The 27,736-nt window shown below is 44.9% G+C and overlaps 1 protein-coding gene across 1 annotated transcript in view; it reads right to left on the bottom strand.

Annotated features, from left to right (window-relative positions):
- Positions 1–609: 609 nt before the first annotated feature.
- iqsec2b (IQ motif and Sec7 domain ArfGEF 2b) overlaps positions 610–27,736 on the bottom strand; it is a gene marked incomplete at both ends in the record, with an annotated part of 42,091 nt that continues 14,964 nt past the window's right edge. Inside the window, 13 exons of the mRNA XM_083975268.1 lie at positions 610–1,905; positions 3,141–3,190; positions 3,393–3,584; positions 4,323–4,484; positions 4,597–4,696; positions 5,797–5,922; positions 6,505–6,644; positions 7,451–7,617; positions 7,720–7,842; positions 8,860–9,021; positions 9,953–11,046; positions 12,244–12,561; positions 13,743–14,067. Of these exons, the coding sequence (XP_083831394.1) occupies positions 610–1,905; positions 3,141–3,190; positions 3,393–3,584; positions 4,323–4,484; positions 4,597–4,696; positions 5,797–5,922; positions 6,505–6,644; positions 7,451–7,617; positions 7,720–7,842; positions 8,860–9,021; positions 9,953–11,046; positions 12,244–12,561; positions 13,743–14,067 (4,255 nt within the window). The remainder of the gene's footprint in view (positions 1,906–3,140; positions 3,191–3,392; positions 3,585–4,322; positions 4,485–4,596; positions 4,697–5,796; positions 5,923–6,504; positions 6,645–7,450; positions 7,618–7,719; positions 7,843–8,859; positions 9,022–9,952; positions 11,047–12,243; positions 12,562–13,742; positions 14,068–27,736) is intronic.

Raw genomic sequence — 27,736 nt, 5'->3', positions numbered from 1 at the left:
GCTAATTAGCGGTGCGCCAGCTCTGCCCGTATCCCTTGTTGTCCTTGTTACTGTACACACAGTCGAAAGGATGGTGTCTATCTGCTGGTCATGAACTCGGGAGTGAGGCAAGACACGAAAAAAAAATGTTGGCGTATCCCTTTAAATAATTGTGGCATTTAATACTGCGATTAATTAAGTCTTCTCACTCTGAGGACCACCACTGTTGTTGTTGTTGTTTTTTTACATAGGGGAGGTATTTTTATAAGCCTTTTTTGGCTTCTACCTCTCCTGCACAATGTTTAATTTTACTATTTTCATTGTTTATGCAGGTTTTATAATGTGTAAAAAAAAAAAATTGTGAAAACAAGTAATCGTGACATCCCCTAATCTCCGCCTACATGTGTGGGAAACGGAGGTGGAAGTAACAGAGACGAAGCAAACTGCGTTTCCTCTTGTCGCTAGCGCTGCTGCTGTTACTCTCCGTCCGGGCAGATTTGGTTCTCGCCCTGCTGGTTCTGCCTGCCGCCTCCCCGCCGCCACCTCTATCGTCTGACCTCTGACCCCGCGGGCCGTAGCCGTAGCCGTAGCCGCCGCCGCCACCGCCGCCGCCGCCGCCCCACACCCTGCTCACACCACGGTACTTATCCGGTTGATAGGTTTGGATTTGGAGCTGCTGCCCCCTGTACCTGTCGCACCAGCTCCCGTCACCTGCTGCGGCGGCCCCTGCTGAGGCTGCCCGGGGTGCTGGGGGGGGTGAGGGGAGAGAGGTGTAAGAGGGGTAAGGGGGGACGAAGGGGGGGGTAAAGGGGAGTGTGGTGGGGGAGGGGGGATAGAAGAAAGAGGAGGGTACTGGGGCAGATACGGGCCGGCGGACGCTGCCGCCGCAGCTGCTGCGTGATGATGCGCATTGACGGAGGCGGACGGCAGGTTGTGCGGCAGCGTGCCGAATATGAAGTGTGTTTGATGATGCGTGGCGGAGTGGCTGCTGCCCGGGTGGGGCGTGTGCACGTGTCCGGGGTGCGTTTGGGAGTGGGAGTGTGCGTGGGGGTGCGGGTGAGAGTGCGACAAGGTGAGGGGTTGCTTGATGCAGCCAGGGCCGCCGCCGCCGCTCCCCCCTCGGACAGAGTGTGTGGGCTGCACGTGGTAGAGGGCGAACTGGGGCTGGGAGGGGTTCTGGGAGTGTTGGGAGAGAGGAGAAAGGGGGGGGGGACATCCCACCACCATGTTGCCGTAGCGACCCGGAAGCCCATGCTGGGAGAGCTGGGAGAGATGGGCCAGCTGCGGGTGCTGGACGTGCGTAGGGCCAAGCGGCGGCGGCCGACAGGGCAGCAGCGGGCCTCGTTGTATAGTATGAGGGGGGGCCGCCACCGCCACACCTTGCAAAGGCAGCGGCGGCGGCGGGACAGTTTGGACGTGGTAGCGATGGTGATGGTAGTAAGGTGGCGGCGGCTGCACGGCGGCCGCGTGACAGTACTGTGCGTGCAGCGCCTGGATCTTGGAAGGCCCCCCCTCCAGCTGGCACAGCGATGAAGGGGAGTGAGGAGGAAGGGGGGGCCCTCCCGTAGTCAGTGGGGGCACAGGCGCGGGGTAAGGTGGCCCCGGTGGAATAAGGGGCCCGGGCGGTTTGGCGCGTTTGCTGCCGAATAGTGAGCCCAGGAAGGAGCCAGTGCTGTTGTTGTTGCTGCTGCTGCTGCTCCCCCCAGGACCGCCGCTCCCCCCCGCTCCTGCTCTCTCTACACTGCTGGAGACTCCCCCAACTCCTGTCCCAGCAGTGGTATGTTGCTGCCCCGGCCCACCCCCCACCCCCGATCCGGGGCTCAGGATGGGGCGGTGAGGCCGGAAGTCTTCTGTTGCGTAGCAGCCGGGGATCACGCCCGGCAGCGGGTAGCGCTGGTGAGGCTGTGGGCTGCTAATGATGGAGCCCTGGGAGGAAAAAAAAGCATCGTCATGGTTTGGAAACGGCACTGCAGGAGGGGGGGGGGGGGGTCAAGCAAAGTTGGGATCGACCGATTTGTTTATTTACCGATACCGATACCGATTATTACTGTGCATTCACACCAAAAGCTTCCAAAGTGTAAAAAACGCTCGAGGATGCGCTTCAGGCACGACAGCTTCCAAAACGGCAAATATTTTCAGCCACTTTGGTCGCTCGTCACATGACTGACGTCAAAGTTCGATCGCGCTGGTCATTGGGGAGCCGAAGGAGAAAAAAAGAAAAGAAAAAAAATGTAGTGTGACGGACATCTCTATTCTGACAGGTTGCGGCCGAACCGCGTCATTGCTAAATTATGCTAATTACCCTAAAGTTAACCATGGCTCAACTTCTCGTCTGGTGACGCTTTGGAAGCGCGGTGACATTAGAGCCAAAGGAGTGCGTTTTAAAGAGACCCCGAGGAGTTTGCTTTTGGTTATAAAAGAGTCTTATATCTACATTACCCACACTTGTTAATGGGTCCATTTTCGATAAATATATCGTTTTGTCTTATAGTTATTTTGACATTATTATTTAGTGGTCGACTCGCCCAGCATTTCCTAGTTTCGGTTTCCCGGGCGCTGCCGTTTATGGTCGGAACTACGACGGTATCTGATCGTCTTCGAACCTCCGACTTTCATTCTTGATTAATAAAAACATTCTTGGCAAATGTTTTCGCTTTCGTCCGTCTTGCGCCGTTCCAAGAATTTCATCGTGCGCGTGGAGGCCCATGGGAAATGTAGAGTGAAAACACTTCGCTTTCCGAAACTCCTCGTAGTCACTTTAACAATTAATTAATTTTATTGGTTATTGGTGAAAAAACAGCCAATATCAGTTATCGAAAAAATATTTTATGCTGCTTCATCGGTCTATCCCAAGAGCGAAGCCCCCCAACCCACTTACATCACCAGACAAACATGGGACATATTTCTATCTGGAGGAGGAGAAACATGCTGGGGGCAAAAATACAAAACGCTCACGGCCATGCAAAGGAGGTCAGTGCAGGACAGGAACATATGGCGAGACAACTGAACACGCACATGCATGTACACGCGCACACCATCTAGTATATGCACACTGTACACACACTGACTGAGCGTGCCTGGGAAGATAAGAAAGCACCAGAAAAGGGGAAAATGTACGAAGAGTCTAACAAAGGTGACATCTAGTCTACATCTAGACTTACTTCCATGGTACTGTCCAGAGAACCAACACTGTTCCTGCGACCACGTTTCCCTGCACAGCCCCCCGAGGAAGAGTCAGGTTAGCAAAGAGCGGAAAGGTCGACATGTTTTTTTTTTGTTTTTTTTTTAAAGATAAGCTGTCTGAGTCTGAGTGTCAGTGAGAAAGAGGAACAGGATGTAGCAGCAGTAGAAACAGAAAAAAAAACCTTTTAATTCAGGAAAGTAATAGAAACGAGCCGTCTCTGTGGTCTCACCTGTGTCCGATAAGTCCCTGAGAGATGAGCTGAGCGCTGTGCGTTTCAGGCCCTCACCCACTGAGCAGTTGTCGTCAAAACTCGTTCTTCCCATGGTGCCGTTCACCACGTCGCCCTTCACACCTACGCCTCCGACCATGCCTCCAGTCAGCAAGCTTGGCCGCATCACGCCTTTCTGTTTCTCTAACTCCGCTGTGAATAAAACACAGAGGACACAATTTAAAATGAGCCCCGAACAGGAAACAACTAAAGGGATAGTTCACCCAAAATTCAAATTTCACTCATTATCTACTCATCCTCATGTCAAATAAGAGCTGTGAGAGTCCTCCATGCCTTCTCTGAGTTACGGGGGGTCTGCGCAGCAGTTTGTCAATGGATACCAACTTTCTTCGTCCAAAAAGACACACCAAAAAACATCCAAATACCTCCATACTGCTTGTCTGTAATGTCTGTCTTGTATTGAAGCCCCAACAAGAGCAGTGAACTGAGACACTGGGAGCTTCCGCTACAAAGAAGCTTAAAATATAGACTTATTTAATTTTTTTCGGAACAATTTCTCATGTCGGGACTTCAATACAAGAGGGACATTACAGACGAGCAGCATGGAGGTATTTGGATGTTTTTTGGTGTGTCTTTTTGGATGAAGAAAGTTGGTATCCATTGACAACCATTATATGGACAAATACTGCTGCACGGACCCCCCCCACCCCGTAACTCAGAGAAGGCACGGAGGACTCTGAAACTTCTCACAGCTCTTAGTTGACATGAGGGTGAGTAGATAATGAGAAAGAGAAAGAAATTTGAATTTTGGGTGAACTATCCCTTAACACCTCCACACCACGGCAAACTCTTTCAGTTCCTCAGAAACAGACTTTTTTTTTTACAGAAGTTGCAGTTCATACCAATGGCCAGCAGATGGCGAACACTCACATTCAACTCTATATTTCTCCATCTCTTGCACTTCAGCAATGCTCTCCCTGAGGTCGCTAACAAAGCGGGTGCGGTCTTGCTGACTGGGTGCCATAAAGACGATAAGAACCTTCCTCTCCCCTCCCAGGACCGCTGAGGTCAGACGAACTCCATGAGGGTAGTCTAACAGATGCAGACACAAGAGAAATAAAAAACAAATTAATCAACATTCAGGCATTATTAATTGGGAATTAAATTAGTTGAAATGTGAAAAACGGACGGATTGTTTTCTTACATGAGTTCTGGAACATGTGCACTTGCATCTCAACCAAAGGGAAAGATTGTCTGAAACTATAAGTCACTGAGGTTTTCTTCTTCTGGAAGATTTTGGTCACCTGGTGCACAAGATAAACAGAGTTGTTTTTTTTATTGCACACTTTTTTTTTTTACCAAGGTCTTTTTATTTTGTTTTTTACAATTCAATTTAACACAGGTCCAACCAAACAAAAACAGGGAACTAAACCCCCCTTTCCTCAAATACCAATACAGAGTTCACATAGCCAGACACTTAATACACACAAACAAAACAGTACTGTATTATTGGCCTCCATATCTTCAACAAACACTAAGAAAGGCTGCCAACCAAGTATTATAAAACGTTCTAGTAAACTCAATGATTGTGTATCTGATCTTCTACAACTTGATCTGATACATGATTTCCTCCATCCAGTGACTGTATGTTGAAGTGCTGGGTCTTTCCATTTCAATAATATCAGTCTCCTTGCTAGGAGAGAGCAGAAAGCCAACATAGCTCTTTCCCACATCAATCACACCAATGAGACAGGGCCAAAAACCTTAGAAAATTTCTCAGAGATGGACTGCCAGAAAGTGCAAAGCTTCAGACACGTTACATGTGTAACAGAGCGGCTGGATCCTGTCGATCACAAATGGGGTCCATGTCAGCTTTGATCTTAGAAAGACTAACCTCACCGTCTGAGGTGAACTAAAATAACAGCATGTCTAAGACAAATGGACAAGGAGAAGATTCCCTGCATTATCTTGCACAGCCTTTTAAAGGGCAAGTTTAACATTTTGGCAAATTGGCCCATTGCCATAATCCCTATAGTTTTAGGAGTAGGTTCGTTACCTTCAATTGTCAGTGCAAGCTATTTTTAGAACTAAAACAACTCTGTCTGGTAACGTTCTGTTATTATCTCATAGCGTGGTGAATGTGCAGGTCACAACTTGTCCACCAGAGCGTTTTGGAGTTGTTGGATTGTGTATTTGATGAGTTTGATGAGGGAAACCAAGAATAGCGTAGCTCTGAGCAGCTCGCGGCTCTGCTCCGCCGTTCTAAAAACACCTTGCACCGACAATTAAAGGTAACAAACCTACTGCTATGACTATAGGGATTATGGCAATGGGCTAATTTGCCAAAATGTTGAACTATCCCTTTAACTGAAAGGCACCACGACTGTATCGGTGTGAGTCTTACCACCAGAAGGTCGTTAAAGAGGAAGACCTCTCGTTGGTGCACTCCTGTCCTCTGAGGTCTGTTGGGGTCGGGCACCTCGTAGAGCTGGCAGCAACACACCAGCCTCCGATGGGGGAGAGACAGCACCTACAGAGAGGAAGAATTGAACTTTTAACTCCAGCTGACAACATATCAACTAAAATAAACCTTTATATTGTCTCATTTGGTTACAAAATGATTTCACAGTCCGTTCGTCTTGAGGAATCACTGTGTTCTTTATAATAAGGTTGGATGGCCATCCTTAAGTGTAAGGAGGGAACAACATTGCATGGTTTTTATTTACAAAGCTTTACTTGAAAGTTTTCCTGTTTATCTTACCAGCTTAATCTCATTTAGAATTTGTAACTTGCACACTCGTTCACAGGACACCTTGGTTTTACAAATTCCCAGTATCAGGACAGAATTGGGGAAGACTGCCTTTCAGTTTTATGCCCTCCAAAAGTGGAATAACCTACAAAACTGTCTGAAACTGGATCATCTTATTTCCTTAGATAGTTTTAAAAACGTATTATTGAATGTTTTACAGCCTGTATGTAATTGTGGATCATGACCTTGTTGATTGTAAAAATTGTGTTTTTGTAATCAGGGCATCATTGAAAAAGAGAGCTTGCTTTCAATTGACCTTCCCTGAATAAATAAAGGAGAAATTAAAATGAAAAGGAAACTCACAGGCTTCTTTCCCACAATGACTCTCTCCACCGCCTGCACTTGGGACACGTGGTCGTCATTGGTCCGCAGCTCCCATTTCTGTATCCGCTGGTAGATCCCAACGAGCAAGTCCCTGGGTATATCCTGACCATTGTCTACGCCTTGGGTGGAGACAGAGGAGGGGAAAGGGACGGGGGGCAGGGGGAGAGAGGGGGGTTTAGGAAATGATGTTTACTAAAACCGCTCTGTGCAACTCACAAATTACAGAGTTTATCTAATGGAAAGAATCTGGTGAATATTAACAGTTTCACACACAAGAGGGAGCAAGACAGAGAGGCTAAAAAAACACCACACACTAAATAGACAACTCAAACTCATACAAATACACTGCAAAAACTCAAATATCTTACCAAGAATATTTGTCTTATTTCTAGTCAAAATGTCATTTCTATTCAAAACAAATCTCATTATACTTAAAATAAGAAACCTCACATAAAAAGTAGCTTGTTTTTAGACATTTTTTTACTTCTTTCAAGCATATTTTCACTTGAAATAAGTAGAAAAATCTGATAGTGTAACAAGGTTTTCTTCCTTATTACAAGCACAAAAAACTTTCACTGGCAGATTGTTCTACTTATTTCAAGTGAATATTTGTTTGAAACAAGTGAAAATTATCTAAAAACAAGTTCATTTTTAGGTGATGAGTCTTATTTTAAGTGGAAAGAGATTAGTTTTGACAAGAAATGAGACATTTTAACAAGAAAAAGGACAAATATTCTTGGAAAGATTTTGAGTTTTTGCAGTGTACTTTTCCTGTAATGACATTATACTGTGATTTCTCCATATTGCAGTTGCTCTAACAGCAGGTTTGTTAAACAGGACAGTTACAAAGTATTAAATAATTCATAGAGCCATCATAGATATGTGTCTCATAAAATCCTGTATGAAGTGTAGTGTAGTCCAGCACCTCTCAGATTCTTGATGAAATCCTCCAGTTTCATCTTCCTCTCAGCTTTGACGTTGGGACTGTACATATCCGTGTTCAGGAGGATTATGGCAAAGGCCAGGATGAAGATGGTGTCCGGGTTTTGGAACTGCCGCACCAGGGTTGGATTACAAACACAGTATCTCTGGCTGCGTGAGAGACAGAAGCAAAACGGTTCAAACACTGTCAAACACAGGCTTTTTTCTTTGGTCTCTCTCTCTCTCTCTCTGTCTGGATAGCAGTAAACAAACCTGAAAGCCTCTATGAGCCTCTCCACTTTCTGGGCTTCTCCCTGAACTTTAATCTGAGCCTGGAATTTCCTCAGAGCGTCGTCCAGGTCCATACCTGAGAAATCCATCTCATCCACCACACAGCTGAAACACACACACACACACACACACACACACAGCACAGGTGAGTCTAACCTCTTCTATCGCACGTCACACCACTGGTTACTGTTTATTTTTAAAGCACTCCAGACTACATCTCCTCTCTGTTATCCTCATCCCATCATCATCATTGTTCTACTCGACACAATGAGTGGTTTCTTCTCGAGGTGCAAATCTGCCTTTTCCATTGCCGCTGCACACTCCTTGAGCTCGTTGCAAAACACCTTAAAATTGGTTTCTCCACCATCCCTAAACGAATTTAAGCAACTAGTTGCTCAACAGTGTGAAATGACTTGTTCTTGCTTTGATTGATAAATTGTGAATTGTTATGCTTGTATTTTTCGTGACTTCTGTTTTGTGCACTCGGCCCCATTGAAAATGAGTTATAAATAAAGGTTTAAAGTTAAACTTAAAGGGATAATTCAACATTTTGGAAAACTGGCCCATTGCCATAATCCCTATAGTCATACTAGTAGGTTTATTATCTTTAATTGTTGGTGCAAGCTATTTTTAGAATGGCGGAGCAGAGCCGCGAGCTGCTCAGAGCTACACTACGGTGGCTCATGTGATTTCTTGGTTTCCCTCATCAAACTCATCAAATACACAATCCAACAACTCCAAAACGCTCTGGTGGACAAGTTGTGACCTGCACATTCACCACGCTATGAGATAACAGAACGTTACCAGACAGAAGTTGTTTTCAAGGTGTTTTGGAGTTGTTGGATTGTGTGTTTGATGAGTTTGATGAGGGAAACCAAGAAATCCCATGAGCCTCTGTAGCGTAGCTCTGAGCAGCTCGCGGCTCTGCTCCGCTGTTCTAAAAATAGCTTGCACCGACAATTAAAGGTAACAAACCTACTGCTATGACTATAATAGGGATTATGGCAATGGGCCAATTTGCCAAAATGTTGAACTATCCCTTTAAACTTGCCTGAGCTTTGTTTTTGTTTAGTTTGATCCATTCAGAGTTGGATCAAAACATGTACAGACTCCCATACTCACTCTAAAACATCTTTGTTGAATTGCTTCTGTCGGTTTCCCAGGAACTCTCCGATCATCTGCCTGCTGAGCCCCTTCCTCTCCAGGATGAAGCGAGCGATCCCGACCGGAGTGTCCGATACAAACCCTCTTTCAATCAGGTACTGGATCCCCTTTTCTGGCTTCCTGCAGTCAAGTGAACACATGTTTCCTCACAATGATTTATCACGATTAGGGATGTCACGATAATAGATTCTTTTGGTACGACTATTGTCAGAGAAATAATCACGGTACAACGATTATCACGATCATTATGCATTAATTAATTTCACAACACTAGGAATGTGTAAAATCAAATATAGTTAAAATATACATTACTAATAATAAAATATTTTAAATATCTATTAAAATATGACCAATTATTAATCCGCCAGGGCAAGTGTTTGAAATATTCAAGTTCATTTAAATCTTTTTTTAAAATTACAAATGACACTCTAGCGTTTAAAGGGACAACGAGGAGTTTTGGAAAAGCGAAGCGTTTTCACACTACATTTATGAGCCTCCGCGCACCATGAAATTCTTTGACCGGCGCAAGACGGACTCATGTTTTCATTCATCAAGAATTAAAGTCAGAGGTTGGAAGACGATCAGATACCGTCTTAGTTCCAACCATAAACGGCGATTCGGGGGCGTTATTCTCATGACTCGCCACGAAACCGAAAGTAAAGAAAGCTGGTTGGACCATATCGAAAATGGGCCAATTAACAAGTGTGGGTAGCGTAGATTCATCCACATTAACGTGAGACTTTTTTATAACCAAATAGAAACTCCTTGTTGTCCCTTTAAATTCCTACCAATTCAATGCTACATTAGGTAAATGGACCAGTATCTGTGCATTTACCTTTACTTTGGCGCCACATCTGCCGATATGGTTCCTAATCATAGGCTACATAATCTTTTTTTGGAAAGTGACGGTATTTAGGAATCATTGCAATCAATTAATTGTGGCGTTTAATACTGCGATTAATTGTGAAAACAAGTAATTGTGACATCCCTAATCACGACGATCCAGACTGTTATCAAGAAGTATTTTGTGTTTGTTAGTGAAACGTCGTACTTGTTGAAGAGGTTGAGGCCGATGCGGTACTGGCGCCTCTGCACCACGTCGCTGTTGAACGGCGGCGAGTCCCAGCTGTGGCGGCTCTCCCTCTGGTACGTCTGCTTGCCGAGCGGCGGCAGCGGCTCCCGCAGGCTGTCCTGCGACGACGAGCCCGAGCTGCAGTTGACCGTCTCGTTGGAGTTGGTGGTGGAGTTGAGCGAGTCGTTGTCTCCGTCGGAGCAGCACGGCTGCTCCAGGCCGCCGACGCCGGGGGGCAGCGCCGCCGTGGAGGACGAGGACGACAGCGGCGTGGTGGGCGGCTGCTGCGGCGACGAGGAGGACGAGGGCGTGTCGGGGTACTGGTGGTGGTGGATGGGGTGGTGGTGGTGGTGGTGGTGGTGGTGAGCGGCCACCTGGTGGGGGATGTGCGTGGGTAACGGTCGGCCCGGCGCGCGGGTCTGACCCTGCGCGGCGGCCGTGGAGGAGGCGCGTTGGGCGTTGCCGGCGGCGTTGGGCGAGTGTTTGAGGGTTCCCTGAGGCGAGCCGGCTCCCACGCCCGACTCCTGCTCGTACACCAGCTGTCGGCTCAGAGACCCGCGGTCCGACCGGTCGCTCATGTCCACCGAGCTGTCGCTGGGCGGCTCGATGGTGAGCAGAGGCAGGTGCGCGCCTCGCAGCCGGTAGTCGCGGCACTCGGTGCACGGCGTGCTGCGGCGGCTGTTGCTGCTGCCGCCTCCCTCCGTGTCCCGGCTGTCTTCGCGGCCTGCGACGCCGCCGCCGCTGCTGCCGCCGCCGGGGCCCCAGTACTCGGTGTCGGTGCTGCTGGGCGCCCGGTCGAGGGACAGCGGCGAGGAGGGCATGCCGTCGTCCATGTAGAGGGTGACGTCGCTGTACGAGGTGGCCGTGCTGTCGCCGTGCATGCTGAGGCCCCCGCCGGCGCCGCGGGCTCGCTCCCCGAGGCCGCGCTGGGACGACGGGTTGCTGCTGCTGCTCCACACGCACTCCCCGAAGTCCTCGCTGATCCCGCCGCCCTCCCTGCTGCCCTCCTGGGAGTCATCGCGACCTGCGCGGCAGGTGAGGGCGTCGTCTATCGAGTCAGCTAGAGACTTGACCTAGAGGAAGGAAGGAAAAGTTGGTAGTTAGTGGGTCTGAAGACACGGGAGCACGACCTGCTGCTTCCTGCATCAACCTACCTGTGTGTTGGAAACAAGACTTGGTTCTAAAGAATCAGAATCAGAATCGGCCTTTATTGTCACTTATCCACAAGTTTCCGAACGTCATCTATGGTAAAAACCGGAGGCGGTTTTGCATTTCCGGTGGAATTGTACGTTTACGTTTTCCATGGTTTTCAGTCATTGTCATATGGTGCGTTCCAGGCAGGCTTTTGAATCCGTAAGTCACAACTTCAAGTCACCAGTTACGAGTTTGTAGCGTTCCAGACAAGTTACGAGTTACAACTGGGAACTGGGAGTAGATTGATCTAGTACGAGTTCACAGGTGGGAAGTTACGAGTTTGACTGTACGTTCCAACGGGTAACCATAGGAACAGGTCGGAAAAACATGAGTTAAGAGTTGCCTGGAACGCACCAATAGTTGCGGTAAACGCATGGATGATAACACTGGCTTTTAACACGGATGTCAATTTGTGTGATATCCATTGTTAAAAGCTGGTGTGATGATCCATGCGTTTTACAGATTTCCATTGAAAAAAAAAAACATCCATGCATTTACCGCGACTACCGAAACCATGGAGACGTAAACATAAAATTCCACCGGAAGAGCAAAACCGGCTAACGTTTACGTTGCGTTCGGAAAAGGGTGGATACAGAAGTACAGTGAAATCACAGTACCTGCTATTGAATTACAGTTCTATAGCAGCTATTGGATGATCTGCACATGCACTTTCTCTGTCAGCTGCAGGTTTTGCATCTTTAAAGGAGACATATTCTGTCCCTTTTCCACAGATTAAAATAGTTCCCTTTAAATGCAAATGAGCCACTGTTTGCCCCGCCCCTTCTACTGGTACCAGGTAGGGGTGGGATTATGCAAATTCAAAAGCTAGTTACATCACTGGAAGACATCTGAGGGAACAGTTTATAAAACCACATGGATTTCAACCTAGGGAACCTGCACATTACAGATTTTTATGTCAATTATCACATTTTTAGGGGCCGGAAGGCAAGACAAACACCCACATATCTGTTAAAGAGCCTTCAAAAAGTTATATTTCACCTTTAAAAATACCTTTAGGGCTGAATAAATGAGTTTGAGAGGAACTAAATGACTTTCTGACCCAAAGGAAAAGCTACCTGTTTGGAGAAGGAGTCCTCCAGGTGAGTGTAATCTCCTGGGCGGTCTGTGTCGGGGGAGTGAGGCGGCCCGATGGCCACGCTGTGGGTGAAGTTGGTCTGCGTCTGAGCCTGCTGCTGAGGCTGTCGCTCGTCGAAGGAATACTGCAGCCTCATGTTGGACAGGATGATGCGCCGGGTCATGCGGCTCTCCGAGGCCGAGCTTCGGAGGCGCTCGAAGTTCTTGTTCATGCGGTACTGTCTGAAGGCCGTCTGGATGGTCCGCGCTGCTCTGCGACTGACGAAGGAGCCACCGTACTTTCTCTCCAGCATCTCCACCTGGAGGAGGAGGAGGAGGAGGAGGGAGAGACAAACAAAGAAGAAGGCAGATTACATATTCACTCTCTGGATGCACGATTCACCTCTCACATAAAACATTTGCAACTAGGGATGTCACCATTACTTGTTTTCACAATTAATCGTGGTTAAACGCCACAATTAACTCATTGAGTGCCAACCACGTAATTTCTCGTTTTTCGTTCCCATGCGTAATTTTAAGTTTTTTGCTTTTTTTTTTAAATTATGAAAATAGACACTTTAACACACCTGTATGTGTAAATTTGGGGACTCTACGACGAGCAGAACTGAAATAGATGACGACCAAAAACTCATAGAACAACAATTGTTGTATATATTTATCTTACACAAGCCCTTTGATCCAGAAATGCGAGTGTCAGAAGAGCGACAGGCACAAACAGAGCACCTTTCATAAAAGACGCTCTATCTCCTTTTCTAGAAAAAAAGGAGGGATTTTGGTGAAACCCAGCCATGTTTAGCTTGACTTTTCTCAGGAACAGAGGCACGCAGAAACAAACGGTTTGTGGCCATTTGAAGCAGAAAGTTTCACCTTTCGAATGAGCCACAGTATGTGTTGGTGGCAATAATATAGAATACACTGTGGCTCTACAAAAACCGTCAAAAATGGTCTAAATTGCCGGTACACTTGACTAAAACTTTGGAAAGGAGCGCGGCACTCAATGAGTTAATTAATCGTAAAGATTCCTAAATACTGTTACTGTCGGCAGATGTGCGCAAAACTAAAGGTAAATGCACAGATACTGGTCCATTTGACTAACGTAACATTGAATTGGTAGGAATTTAAATGTTAGCATGTCATTTTTAATTAAAAAAAAAAGCAAAACAAAACAAAAAACGATTAAAATAAACACAAACATTTGGTATAGATAACAATTTATGACCTGAATATTTCAAACACTTCCCCTGGGGATTAAGAACTGGTCATATATTAATAGATACTTGAAATATTTTGTGTAAACATTGAGTAATGTAGTTATATTTTGACTATATTTGATTTTACACATTCATAGTGTTGTAAAATTAATTAATGCATAATAATCGTGAAAATCATAGTACCGTGATTATTTCTCTGACAATAATCGTACCAAGAAAATGTATAATCGTGACATCCCTATTTGCAACACGACCACCGGCATCGATACCTTCTTATCCTGCAGGTCCGTCGAGAGCTCGTAGCTGTCCGAGAGCGCCTTGCACCTCTTGTTCTCCTCTTCCTCTTGCTTGCGAAGCGCCAAACTCGCAGGCTGGTGACGCGTTCGTAGCGCCCAGGCCAAGCTGGCGGAGCTGGAGGCGGCCACGCATGAAGGGCCCCTGCTGCCAGAGGGCACGCCGATGCCGACGCCGATGCCACCGACGCCGCTGCTGCTGCCGTCACTGTAGCGCTCCGAGCCGCGCAGGTAAGGTGTCTGGCTGAACGGGCTGTCTTTGTGGGCGCCCGTGTCTGGACACTGGGAGTCTCCTTCCACACTGAGGAGGGGGGAAAGAAACAGAAGGTAAAACAATGTGTAAAATGAATCATATGTCACCTTAAAGGGATAGTTTAACATTTTGGCATTCTTAGAACGGCGGAGCAGAGCGGCGAGCTGCTCAGAGCTACGCTAGATGGAGGCTAATGGGATTTCTTGGTTTCCCTCATCAAACTCATCAAATACACAATCCAACAACTCCAAAATGCTCTGGTGGACAAGTTGTGACCTGCACATTCACCACGCTATGAGATAATAACACAACGTTACCAGACAGAGTTGTTTTAGAGGTAAATTCATGCAAAACCACTGATGCGCGTTTCCGTCGGGGACAGTTTTTTAGCAAGCAGTCTCTGCATTTGCCTCTAAAACAACTCTGTCTGGTAACGTTGTGTTATTATCTCATAGCGTGGTGAATGTGCAGGTCACAACTCGTCCACCAGAGCGTTTTGGAGTTGTTGGATTGTGTATTTGATGAGGTTGACGAGGAAAACCAAGAAATCCCATGAGCCTCCGTAGCGTAGCTCTGAGCAGCTGGCGGCTCTGCTCCGCCGTTCTAAAAATAGCTTGCACCGACAATTAAAGGCAACAAACCTACTGCTATGACTATAGGGATTATGGCAATGGGCCAATTTGCCAAAATGTTAAACTATCCCTTTAAGAGCAAACTAGAGAAAGAATCACAGAAAGCAGTGAAGATGTGAGTTTTAAGGACTTACATGTAGAGTTTCGAGCGGCGTGACGCTAACCATCTCTTAGAGGAGCTCATGGTGGACTTATGTCATCCGTAAATTCCTATTACGTAAAGACCTGACAACAATCCTTGTCTATATCATGCACTTGATGATCCAATAGAGGTAAAGGCCTCTGCCCTCTGTCTCCTTCCTTTAATGAGTCCAGAGGATGAGTTAATATACTACTACTACTACTACCTTCAGCCTTTGTAGTGTCGTCTTCCCACTATCTCTTTTTCCCCTCTGTGAGTGAGTGAGAGTGTGTGTGTAGCAGTGATCGTACATTTTTAAGGAAAAAAAACACACACACACACACACATACCGACCTCACTACTGTCACATACCAGCGACACCATTAGCTGACAGGAAAGACCAGGTTGTTAAAAAGTTAAGAGGAGCAGGTGTCAAAACACGGCTCACTGTGACAAAACAGTTAACATCCTCCTCCTCTCCCCGCCCGACACTTCTTCTCCCCGGCTTGACTCTCACGTAGTCTATCACAGAGAAGACGTAATAATAACATTACAACAACAAGCAGCTACGATTAGTAACCACAGAAACAACAAAAACACTTAAAGGGGATCCATCCTATTAGAGCGCCAAGGAGTCGAGTAAATCCATAAATCCTCCCGTGTCATGAAAACTTTTTGCCTCATATAAAAAAAAAATCCACACAGTCTGGGAAGAGAGGGAGAGCACAGCAGCTTCTACAGTCACATGCTCCAGCCTACATTTCCTGCTCCAGTTTAGCCACACCCCCTTCTGTCAGCTGTCCCACAGTGAGGAGAGAGCCGGGGTCAAGTCAGGGGTGTTTTTTGGGCATTGCATTCACTTCATTAAATAGGCAAATCTTGTGTTGTGTGTGCGGTTGGTTTCTACCATTTTGCATACTTCCGGCTCTGAGTCATGCATTAATTTGATGGACAAAAAAGGAGTGGTGCCATGTTGATGTGAATGTGAACCATTCTGGCCTTGAGTGGGTCAGCAGCCAAACGCCTGCTGCTGGCGTCGGTCGCAGAGACTTCCTGTGTTAGTGAAAGAAAAGTACTTCTCCGACCGGGAACGAGGAAATAACTTGTAGGTATTTCAATCGGTTATAGTTCTGATCTTGCAGCTTTTTTTTCTTCTTTTTTTTCTTATCACTGCAACACAAACACCACACCAGAGAGGAGGGGAGAGGGAAATGTTTTACAATGCAGGGTCTTTTCAGCAGGACATCCTGTGCCTTCAAGCAACACATGACCCAGCTAAATTATTGTCGACTCGAACAATAACACTGAGTAGGCCCATAGCTCCATTTTGTTGCATAATACTATAAGTCATGTACAAAAAATAAAAAATAAATAAGAAGAGACACAACTCTGACATCTGCAGGAAAACTCACATCACCACAACTAGGCCGAGTTGTTAATATGTGTTTATATTCATCACAGAATTAACAACTGTGCTTTGTTTCCATTTTAAGCAAATCAATTACAAGTTGCAATTTTTTTTTGGGTGCACAACTCCATCAGCACCCCCCCCCCACTCCCCCCTTCCTTAATTTTAATTTTATTTATTTGTTGCAGCATCATTTATCATTCCTCCTCCACCTCCTCTGCTCCTTAAATAGAGAAACTGAGACGAGGGAGGGAGGGGGTTGCCTGGTGACGGTTGCTGTGGGACCTCTGTGGGCGGTGAGGCAGTTGTTAGGAAGAGAAGCGTAGTTGCCATGACAATGTATTGACTGTTATCGCCATTGAGGTGGGTGTTGAAGATGCTCCACAGGTTGTGAATGACAGTCTGCATAATACATGTCTTGTTATGAAAACAGTGAACACAACAAAATGTAACCACGCAAGAGCACGGCGTTGTCCAGAACTTGTTATTCATTGGGCTGTTTTGACTTTTAAAGGGATAGTTCAACATTTTGGCAAACTGGCCCATTGCCATAATCCCTATAGTTTTAGCAGTAGGTTTGTTACCTTTAATTGTCGGTGCAAGCTATTTTTAGAACGGCGGAGCAGAGCCGCAAGCTGCTCAGAGCTACGCTACGGAGGCTCATGGGATTTCTTGGTTTCCCTCATCAAACTCATCAAATACACAATCCAACAACTCCAAAACGCTCTGGTGGACAAGTTGTGACCTGCACATTCACCACGCTATGAGATAATAACAGAACATTACCAGACAGAGTTGTTTTAGAGGTAAATTCATGCAAAACCGCTGATATTATCTCATAGCGTGGTGATTGGTGAATGTGCAGGTCACAACTTGTCCACCAGAGCGTTGTGGAGTTGTTGGATTGTGTATTTGATGAGTTTGATGAGGGAAACCAAGAAATCCCATGAGCCTCCGTAGCGTAGCTCTGTCCGCTGTTCTAAAAATAGTTTGCACCGACAATTAAATGTAACGAACCTACTGCTATGACTATAGGGATTATGGCAATGGGCCAATTTGCCAAAATGTTGAACTATCCCTTTAAATCTCTGTCTTTTTATTTAAACTTTGGAGAAAAGAAAAAATCCTCTGCAGAGACGCCGTTAAAACTGCACTGCTCCCTTTTAAGGAACGGAAAGAAGCCACCCGAGTCGGTCTGCGCAGTGCCAACAACAGGTAGCTTTTATAGATTCAGTCGCTCTGTAACTTCCTGCCATCCACATCTTCAGGCACAGATGGTATTTTCATTCAAAACTGAGTCACAGCCACCGAAATATACACGTGAGCAGCACAACATCAGCCAGCGCCACTAAGACCGGATCTCGTAAAAAACATTCATTTGATTCTTGGAATAATTTTTCATTTCCACGTCACCTGTCACCTGTCACCTGTTCACAGCCCATAAAAAAACAACCAAAAAAAAACCTTCAAAGACTGTGATATTTTCTCTTGAGTCTGAATCAGAGTTCAACTTTATGGATTATGTGACTGTATCCACAGTGATTTTTTTTCTCCTTTCTCGTCTCTCTGCAGCAAAACCTGTGCAAATATCACATTTCTGAATTTCTGCCTCTGAGCACTTGGAGACAGATTCACATTGAAACATACTCATTCTCCAACTCTAAGCTTTACATTAATTCTGTTTCAACATTGACTTTTATTTTTATACCCATGCACGGCCTCTACAGTACAACCCACCCCTGAGCATGCATGCATTAAAACAGGACTTTCAGTTGGTTTCACCTGCAGCCATTAATACCATGTTGTGAGACGAGGTGGAGGATGATATCGAGTAAAAAGAAAAAGTTTGTTGTATAAAACATGAGTGCGGCCATATCGCAGCTGACACCTGCACCTCATTACTTATGTAAGAATCCCTGTGTTCCCGTTACAGTGCCAGAGAGAGACAGAGAGAGGGAGAGGGGTTCTCTCCTCTCCAGAGGCTCCGTCATGAAGTACTTCCACCACCTCCAACCATTTAATTGGAGCTGAAACAGATGGTTGAAAGTCTAACGAACAGGGAGAGTGATCACTGATTAGTGGTAAAATGAATAAAAGGAAGTGGGCAGACGATGGGGAAGCTGAAAAGTAAAGTATAACATAAACTCCAAATGCAGCAGCCAGCAGTCCCCCGACTCCTGGCCTTCACTCATATAATATTGATGTGCTGGCAGTGTGTGTGTGTGTGTGTGTGTGTGTATGAACAGAGCAGCAGTGGGTCTAACAGTGCCATCGAACCCACACAGCAGGACATGGAGACTGGGGGTGGGGGTGGGGGGGGGGGGATTAACCTGCCATGGAGATGCCGATAACCGCATCGATCCGTCTGCTGACTCATTTTCACCTGAGCATTGACTCAGCGTCGTTATCTCATATGCTTTTCCTAATTGCCTTTCTGACTGTTGTGTCAATTTTTCCCAATTGTTCCCAAAGCTTATAATCAGATCGACACAACGGTGGGGGGCGAGAAAGGCAGAGAACGGCCTCGGGCAGGATGGATCCTCTGAGCGATAATGACTCTGTTGATGTGTGAGCTGCAGAGGATTGACTATTAACTTCAGTTAGAGAGAGAGAGAGAGAGAGACTGGGAAACACAAACTTGAAAACACAAATGTCCTCTGACTCCAAAAAAACACAAATCTACAACCGGAACAGTTTGGGATCTTTGTCTCGTCTTTTTGTGGCCCCCCACAGGACAAAACGACAGAACGGAGACAATCAAAATCATTCATGGGTCAGATTCCTGAGCCGCCAACTCTCTGCAGCCACTTCACTGTCTCCGTCTGTCAGCTTCCCATCACACACACACACACACACACACACACACACTGTTCACTTCATTATAATAAAATCTACCATTTTAAAACTCTGTTTAGGTTTAGGTTTATTTATTTAGCACACATTTATATTTGATGGTGCAAGGAGGGAACAAAGCCGATTGGCTTGTACATAAGTTCCACCCCTGTCACTAATTACAACAAGACAAATTTCTATGGCTAGAGAAAAAAAAAGAGATAAAGTGCTACATAACCAACGTTATATGAGCAAAAATTAGCAAAAACGAGGAGATATAATAGAGACAATGGAAATAAGGTAAAAAATTCATAGATTGAAATCATAAAAAAGACAGAGTAAGGATGTGGGATATGGAGAGAGCGGGAAATTCAAGAAAAGTTCATTCTAATTCTATAATATCACCGTATTGTTTGCAGTGATGCAGCCAAAATAAAAAATAAAAAGCATGACCGTGTTTTGTAAGCACAAGTTTATCAGATCATCTCTGGCACAGCAACAAGACAGACAGAAGAGATAAGTCTTGTATACACAGGCGGGTATGCAAAAAAAATAAAGTAAACTCTGATTAGCGCTGGACGACTCCTCCATCCTGAGCGTAGTGACGTTTTTAACTTGGCATCTGACGCAACAACATGTGAAACTGTTCTCAGCACTTTCCACATTTAATCTGACAACTTCTTTTCTTTGCAGCTAAGTTTGTAATTTTAACAAGAGTTGTTCCAGGAGGTGACTGTGGTATTTGCTCTCCAGCTAAATGCTGCGTGTGCACTTTCTCAAGACTTGACAGTAAAAAGCAGCCAGAGTTTGAAAAGTATGTAACCTGTCAGCTGAACGGCACGTACACTCCTTCACACAGGCGCCTGTCAGCAGCCATCACTCACTGCTCATATCATTAGGTTTTGGTTTTGCTTGTTTAAAAAAAAAAATGCAAATGTTTCTTTCTTTTTAAAAACACCACATGTGTGTATGTGTGTGTGTGTGTGTGTGTGTGTGTGTGTGTGATGGCTCAGTGACTCTGTAGGTTTTCTTCTGTACAAGTGTCAGCGGAGGCCGCGGTACAAACACACCAGAGTAACAACATTTTTTTCTCAGTATATCTACATGTTTTTGAAAAGTGAAATAAAAGTATAAAAGAAAAGAAAAGAAAAGTAGTAAAATAATAAATAAATAAAGTCTCAGTTCTTACCATGCTGCTACTGTCAGAGAGAAAGGTCCCACACTGACTGGGCCAGCGTAATAACACACACACACCCTCTCTCTCTCTCTCTCTCTCTCTCACACACACACACTGGTGCTCGTTCGCCCTGCAAAGCTGTACAAGCTGCATTCTTGACAGTCTTTTGACAGCTATGAACTTCCCTCACCCTGCCCAGGCTTTTCCCCCTCCCTCCCTCCCTCCCTCCCTGCCTGCCTCTCTTCATGACTTCAAGACTTTTTTACAAAACATTTATTACACAACACAACACGCACAAACACATCACGACAAAGCAGCTTGAAGGGACAGACAAACACACACACACAGGGCAGACAGTGTGCATCGTTTATTAAAACATGTTGTTCTTTCTGTTGCTTCTATGTTTTGGTTTCACCCTGACGGGCCGACTGCATGAATGAAAATGAAAGCAATAAAAGTGCAATAAAAAATGCATTAAAATATGATACTTAACAATTTTCTGTAATATAAATGTGGGTTCATATTGAGATAGGCAGATATGTTGGCAGAAGACGATAGAATTTGTAACTTATGTGACATCCAAGAGGTGGAGATTGGAGAATGAAATAGTTTAGTAAAGCAGATCCAAATTACGAATTTGTGTGGTTAGACGATGCTGAGAAGCTAAAACATCTTTTTCAGTTGAATATATTTGCATTTTCTTCATTTCTTGAAAAGGCTTGGGCAACGAGACGAAGAGCGATATGTAGTTGAGTACTGAAAGTAATCTTAAATTGTTTATTTATGTGTCATACTTGTGTGGCAGGTAACACCAACAGGAAGGCCAATAAAAATTAAAATTAATTAATTCACATAAATGTGTCATAAACTGTCGGTTCCTTCCTGCTACAAAAGTTTGATTCTCGTCCAAATGAAAAAATGACACGACGAACTGTGGAAGTTTATAAAGTAGATTTTCATCCACAATTAGAGATTATCATAATAACAGTGTGTGTGTGTGTGATCATTAACATTCAGGGATTAGACACAGACACTATAATCAATAATAAGGCTGTAAATAGAACGTCTATAATTGATCGTTGTTTGGATGAGTACAGTACATTGTGACGGAGGAGCAGCCGAACGAAGCGGGTGTGTGCGAGTCACATTCCTGTGGCTGAGCAATTACACTGACAGTCAGATAGATAGATACTTCACCTTCAGATGGCTTCTTTCAAAAAAAAAGAAAAAACGAAAGGAATGAAGTGTGTTCACGAAATATAGAGTAGATCTTTATTGTTGTTCAGTGTCAAACCAACAGGATAGGCGATGAATAAACAAGGTAATGTGTGCGGAAACAAGTCAGATGAATATGTTATAAAACAAACAAGTCATAATGGTACAAGAAGGAGGTCGTAGGACAGGAGCAGTTTGCACAGATAACAAATAATGACTAGCGAGCACATCAGAACTGACATGAGTCAACTAGTGGATCTAAAGATAAGCATGAGTGCGACAGTAATGAGCAGACATAGGTGATGCGTTCTGACAGCTTGATATGGCTGCAAGTGAAGAATTAAATAGCAAAGAGAGAGAGAAATACAGAGAGAAGACGACAACATCGAGAAACCGGCTCACAAACCATATGATACATGAACAAATCAATGACAGCACACAGAGTACAAAACTCTCACAAACACTACAAGATGCATGCTTTTTTGTTTTGGTTACACAGTGAGGTCTCCGTTTTTTGTTTTTTTCTGGCAGCATAAAGTGAGATCGTCTTTTCACAGGTAAACGGCGGGCGAGCGAGTCGTTGTGCGGTCAGTTTCACACCTCCAGCTCCGCTCAGCGAGAGGAGGGGCTGCTGCAGCCCGAGGCCGAGCAGCAGAACTGATGGGCGCCCTCATCGTCACCCTCCTCTCTTAGAAAGCAACATGGGGCAAGTCACAAGAAATAAAAAACAATAAAAAAAGAAGGAAAAGAAAAAGAAATAAACCAGGTAGGTGGACAGGACAGGACAGGAAGAGACAAGACAAGACAGGACGGGAGGAGGACAGAGAGCGAAAAAACAACATGAGCAAAAAAAAAGCAGAGAGAGCAGAAAGAAAACACTGTATGGACACTAGAAATAAATGTTTTCTATACATTCAGAGTGCGGGGCTTCACAGTGGCTTGATGCCATTAGATGGCAGTGTTGGAGCATCGTGCGCTGGAGGATGGAGGGAGGAAGGGAGGGAGGGAGGAGGAGGAAGGAGGAGGAGTGAGAGGCCACAGTTGGAGGTGGCTGACAGGCTTTAGGGGAGAGTTGCAGGTGGCTTCTTAAAGGAGAATTCTGGTCATTTTCTAACTAATGCACTACAGATTAAATTAATTAAAGTTACTCCCTGTCTGTGTACAAAGATTTTTCTCAATACATGAGTCAAAATATAATTTGTGAGATGTTTGTAAATTTGTTGTACCAGAAAAGAGACTAAAAGGAGATGTATATCTGTTATTGGAGTTAAACTATGGAATGATGACGCTAACCTGGATTTACGAATGTGTAGTTCATTTTCGGCTTTCAAAAAAATGGTATGCGGGCAATTTTTGAAGGATACAAATGTTAGTGTTTGTTTTTTTTTGTTTTTCCCGTTTTCTTTTTTTCTCTGATATTTAATTTTCTTTACTATTATATATTTAAGTACTGTTAACCTCATTGGTTTCTGTCTTTTTCTGGTTAATTTTGCTTTTATGTTTGTTTGTTTTTCATATTGTAAAAATGCTGTGTAGCTTAATTTGGTATGTAGGACAGGCATTAATATACAGTAAGCATTATGCTTCTGCCTGTGCCTTTTCAGTCACTACCTTGTTGATAATGTTTGTAGCTATTATGTGATGTGACTGAATAAAGAATTTCATCATCAGCTCTAGGTCCCCGAGTGCGACTATAGGAAAGAAATTTGAGAAAAATATGTATGTATATATATGACTGGCTCTCCTCCTGCTAGCTGCGCTACACTGCAGAGAAGCAATGGGGGGCAGTTCTTCTCACCGCGACTTTGGCTTCTATATAATGGTCAAATATCACTACACATGCTTTGCAAAAAAATGATTTTGGGTGGGGAAAAAGCATCAATATGACTATAACTGATTTTTTCCCCATCTAAAATCATTTTTTCCTCCTAAATTCGTGTTTTCCTCACATTTCTTTGTCTTTGTTGATGGAAACAGTCCCGAGCTCGACAGTCGACTAGTAAGATCTACCCAGGAAGCTACAGTAAACAGAGCTATGTGATAAAAACACACATGTAGCACTGCTCTCTCATATTAACAGAGTTATGCACACTCAGTGTTGTGTCATAAGGAACTGGTGGATATTGCAAAGCATGTGTAGTGATACTCTGAGCATTATATAGAGGCCAAAGTCACGGTTTTAAAGTTGCATTGTGTAGGAATTACTCCCATCTAGCGTTGCGGCTGCATTCACGTGAAATTGGGCAGACAGCAGACGGACGACAGCCGCTGCACGTAACGGCATAAACAAGCCTCTATGTAAACAAGTGGTCCGTCACGAGGCAAAACAATACACGTGACAATATGTTGTCATGGCGATGTGGTATTGTTTTACCGTCTTTCTCTGGACTTCTGTGACTAAAATGACATCTGGTTTGTTACCGACGGCCGTCTGCCCGACTGCAGGTGAATGCAGCATCAGTGTAACGCTCCATTCCTCCTCACTGCGTTACCGCGGTGACTTTTCACAGACGCCACCTCCACCTGAGCCGACAGCTCCGGTGTCTCCGCTGAGTTTCCGTGGTTTCCTACCGTCACGCTGCCACTGAACGTAAAAACATGGCGACACCACATGGCAGCAGCACCGAGCTTACCCGCTCCATGGAGATATGAATGATATGAACGGCTCATTCAGAGCTGAAAGGAACACTTCACTTTGTTGATGGGGGGGATTACTGGTTAATGAAAAACAGACTTTTGAACCAAATAATCGATTTTCGTGAATAGATAACAGGAGAAGTTACACAATGTCCCTTTAAAGTTCTGCCCCCATTACTTCGCTGTTTAACTGCAATGTAGCACAGCTAGCAGGAGGAGAGCTAGGTCCTGGCTGCACATATTTTTCTCCGGTCTTTTCCTATGGTCGGACTCGGGGACGTAGAGCTGTAGAGCGTTACTTAGAAAATGACCAGAAATCTCCTTTAATGGGGGACGAGGGGGGATGTTTTTGTTTTTTTGTCCCTTACCTGTCTTGCTGCGAGCTTTGGTCAGCGGAGGGGCAGCAGTACTGATGGAGGCTGACGAAGCTGTGAATGGTCAGACTGGTGGGGAACAGGGCGGCGGCGTAGGCAGCGCTGCCCCCACCCCCCAACCCCCCCGCCAACCCCACCGCCGCCGTGGGAGTGGTGGGAGCCGAGGCGGGCTGCCCTGAGATAGACGAGGACGAGGACAACGACGACGGCGGACACTGGACACTGACAGGAAAGACAGGACACACACATACATACATACACACAGAAACACATAGAGAGACATGGAGAAAGCAGAGAGACAGACACACACAGGCAGTCAGCGCCGAAGCAGAGAGAAAGAGACAGGAAGAGAGAGAGAAAGAGAAACAGAGAGCATTGGTTTGAAGCTGCACACTGATATAGTGACAAATCATAGAGTGGTCATGGTTATACAAGGAATGGCACATTTAAATGGAGAAAAGATGGTAATTTGTGCCAGACTCAACAGCAGGCTGACATTTCAAGAGATGGAGCTTCACAAACACAGAAAAAGGCTTTTGTTGAAAGCACAGACACACTCAACTGCTACAGGTGGTTTATTGAAAAACACCAGGAAGAAGAAAAAGAAGAAGGAGAAGCAGCAGCACTGGAGGTCATTTCATCTATAAATCTAAAATCTCCAGAGCTGTTAAATGAGAGTTTCTGCTCCTCCATTGATGGATTATATAACACTCTATAGTATCTAATGTGTGATCATCCTGCATGGAAATGGGAAACCACTTTTCAGTAATGCATGCTGCAAAAAAAAAAAAAAAAAGGAAAAAAAAGTGCACATGTAACACAAAAGCCTCTCTGCCTCCGCTGAGATGTTCCATCTGCAGATCGTGAGCGAGCAGCTGGAGAGTGAGCAGTGGTTGGGAAAGATTAGCATGTAAATGGATGGATGGTTTTTTTTTTTTTTTTCCCTTCTCACTGGGGCCAGCTGCTGTCAAGGACACGCAGTCCCCGTCATTCTCCAAGTCATGGAGGAAGTGAGACAGTGCAGTGACGCTGGAGGTGACCCAACAGAAACGTGTTAAGAGAAGCTCCAGTCAACACAATGTCTCCTCAAGTCGGACTGACAGAGCTCAGATTAAAGGGGAATTGCTGTATTTTTTACAATCTGGACCTTATTTCTGGCATAAAATACGATTTCCTCACCCAGATAACTTTGGTGTCATTACAAGTCGTTTTGACGAAATTAGCTCCAGCCAAGAGCCGCGTATATCCATATAATGGAGTCTACAGTGCAGCAGAATGCAGCCTCTAAATAACACATTATCTGCAGAGAAACTCCTTCATATCACCAATATTTTGTTATGATACGCTAGTGCTATTCCCCTCTGAGTCCGGGGTTAGCTGTTATCAACATCCGGGGTCTGTAGGTTGACCTACTGACCTTTGACCGCTGCCCAGCTCATTCCGCGTCGGCATTCGGGTTAATTTTTAGCTCAACTAGCCGGAGCTTTAGTGAGTCCAGGTTGAGGAGAGGAAGCCTGTGGAAGCTGAACTTCATCCAGCTGCTCATTTTGTTCTGACAAGTCGGAAACACGCAGAAACGGCTACAGCTAACCCCGGACTCAGAGGGGAATAGCACTAGCGTATCAGAACTAAATATTGGTGAAATGAAGGAGTTTCTCTGCAGATAATGTGTTATCTAGAGGCTGCATTCTGCTGCCCTGTAGACTCCATTATACGGATATACGCGGCTCTCGGCTGGAGCTAATTTCATCGGAACGACTTGTAATGACACCAAAGTTATCTGGGTGAGTAAATGATCGTATTTTATGCTAGAAATAAGGTCCAGAATCTAAAAAACGGCAATTCTCCTTTAATCTGTAGCTCACAGCTCCAGCATAACCGGTGTGTAAAAGTGAAAAACACAACACACACACACACATAATACACACATGGTCGTAAAATTCACACTAGTGCAACAAATCCACCTCCTGAAAATAGTTCCAGACAAAGATGTGTTTAATCCTGTTTGAGCCCCGTTTGCTGAAAACTTCACTCCCCTGCTGTTTTACTAAATCACTGAGCCTGTTTTTAGAAATGAAATGATATCCTCATGGCGTTGCCTCAGAGTTATAATTAAAATCTCTATAATAACAACAACCGAGTAAACACAAATAATGGTAAAAAAAAAAAAAAAAAAGGAAAACCATTATGGCAAAGTCCAGCAGCTAAACAGCAAACAGCTACTGACGAGCTGATGGAGCGTTGAGCTGCTAAAAAGATCCAGACGTTTCCCTCAGGAGTTGGTAGAGACTAATAACACCAGACTTACATGACTCCAGATGAGTCTCCATAGCAACCAGGTGTGTAAATAAGCAACTATTTGTTCACAGGTTCCCTATATGAGTGGTTAAATGTCAATGTTGCGTTCAAGAGCCACAGGAAAGGGTAGGAAAATTGGAAATTGATGAACTTTTGGGGGGTTTTATCTGATTTTTTTTCTCACAATAACGAAAAAAACAAGTCTTGCTCTTTATTAGTGTTGCGCCTACTGAAGACCACATTTCCAAGGTCTGTGTCTTTTTCTTTTTAGCTGAGGAATAATGTAAATATCAAGCCACATGATAATTATGATAACTGGCACCGAATACAGACATGGTCTTGATTGAAAATGGTCTCGCATTAGTTTGGTCTCGGTCTTGGACTTTGGTCTCACCCCCCTCAAAGTCTCGGTCTCAGGTTGGGTGGTCTTGACCACAACATTACTCTTTATATTATATTATATATTTATATTATATTTAAAGCAGATATCAGTGGAATGTTTTTGTTAATATAAGTCCTAAATAGTCCTATTTTCCGTCAGCAATCACTTACATGAAGTATTTCAGCCTAAACACGAGTCTCTCCGTCACTCTGCTCTGCTGTAACCCGAGGAGAAAATTTTCCTTGTGGGATACAAGTGTTATCCAATGAGGAGAGAGAACGGCATGAAGGGCTGTGTGTGCAGCCAAGGGATGCGCGTGAATGTGGTGACGTAGAATGAGGACCAATTGATGCCTGACAAGGGCGGGGGCTGCTAACTCATGGTGCGTTCAAAGAAACTCGTACTTTGTGTTTTTCCTTCCTGTGAAGTCATACCAGTTCGATCTGGTACGATTTCACGGTTCGGAAGTTACGAGTGGCCGTTATAGGGAACTTTCACAGACAACAGGATGGTAAAAACACGAGCTACGGGTTACCTGGAACGCTACCAAGTCGTAGTTGTGACTTGAAGCTGTAACTTACGGTTTCAAAAGCCTGCCTTGAACGCAGCATTAGCCGAAACAGCCGTGAAGCTGATATCTG

The sequence above is a fragment of the Trachurus trachurus genome (genome assembly GCF_905171665.1).
Source record: "Trachurus trachurus genome assembly, chromosome: 7".
In the NCBI taxonomy this organism is placed as follows: Eukaryota; Metazoa; Chordata; class Actinopteri; order Carangiformes; family Carangidae; genus Trachurus; species Trachurus trachurus.
Note: the sequence above shows the minus strand (reverse complement) of the source record. Positions and strands in the feature narration are given on the sequence as shown.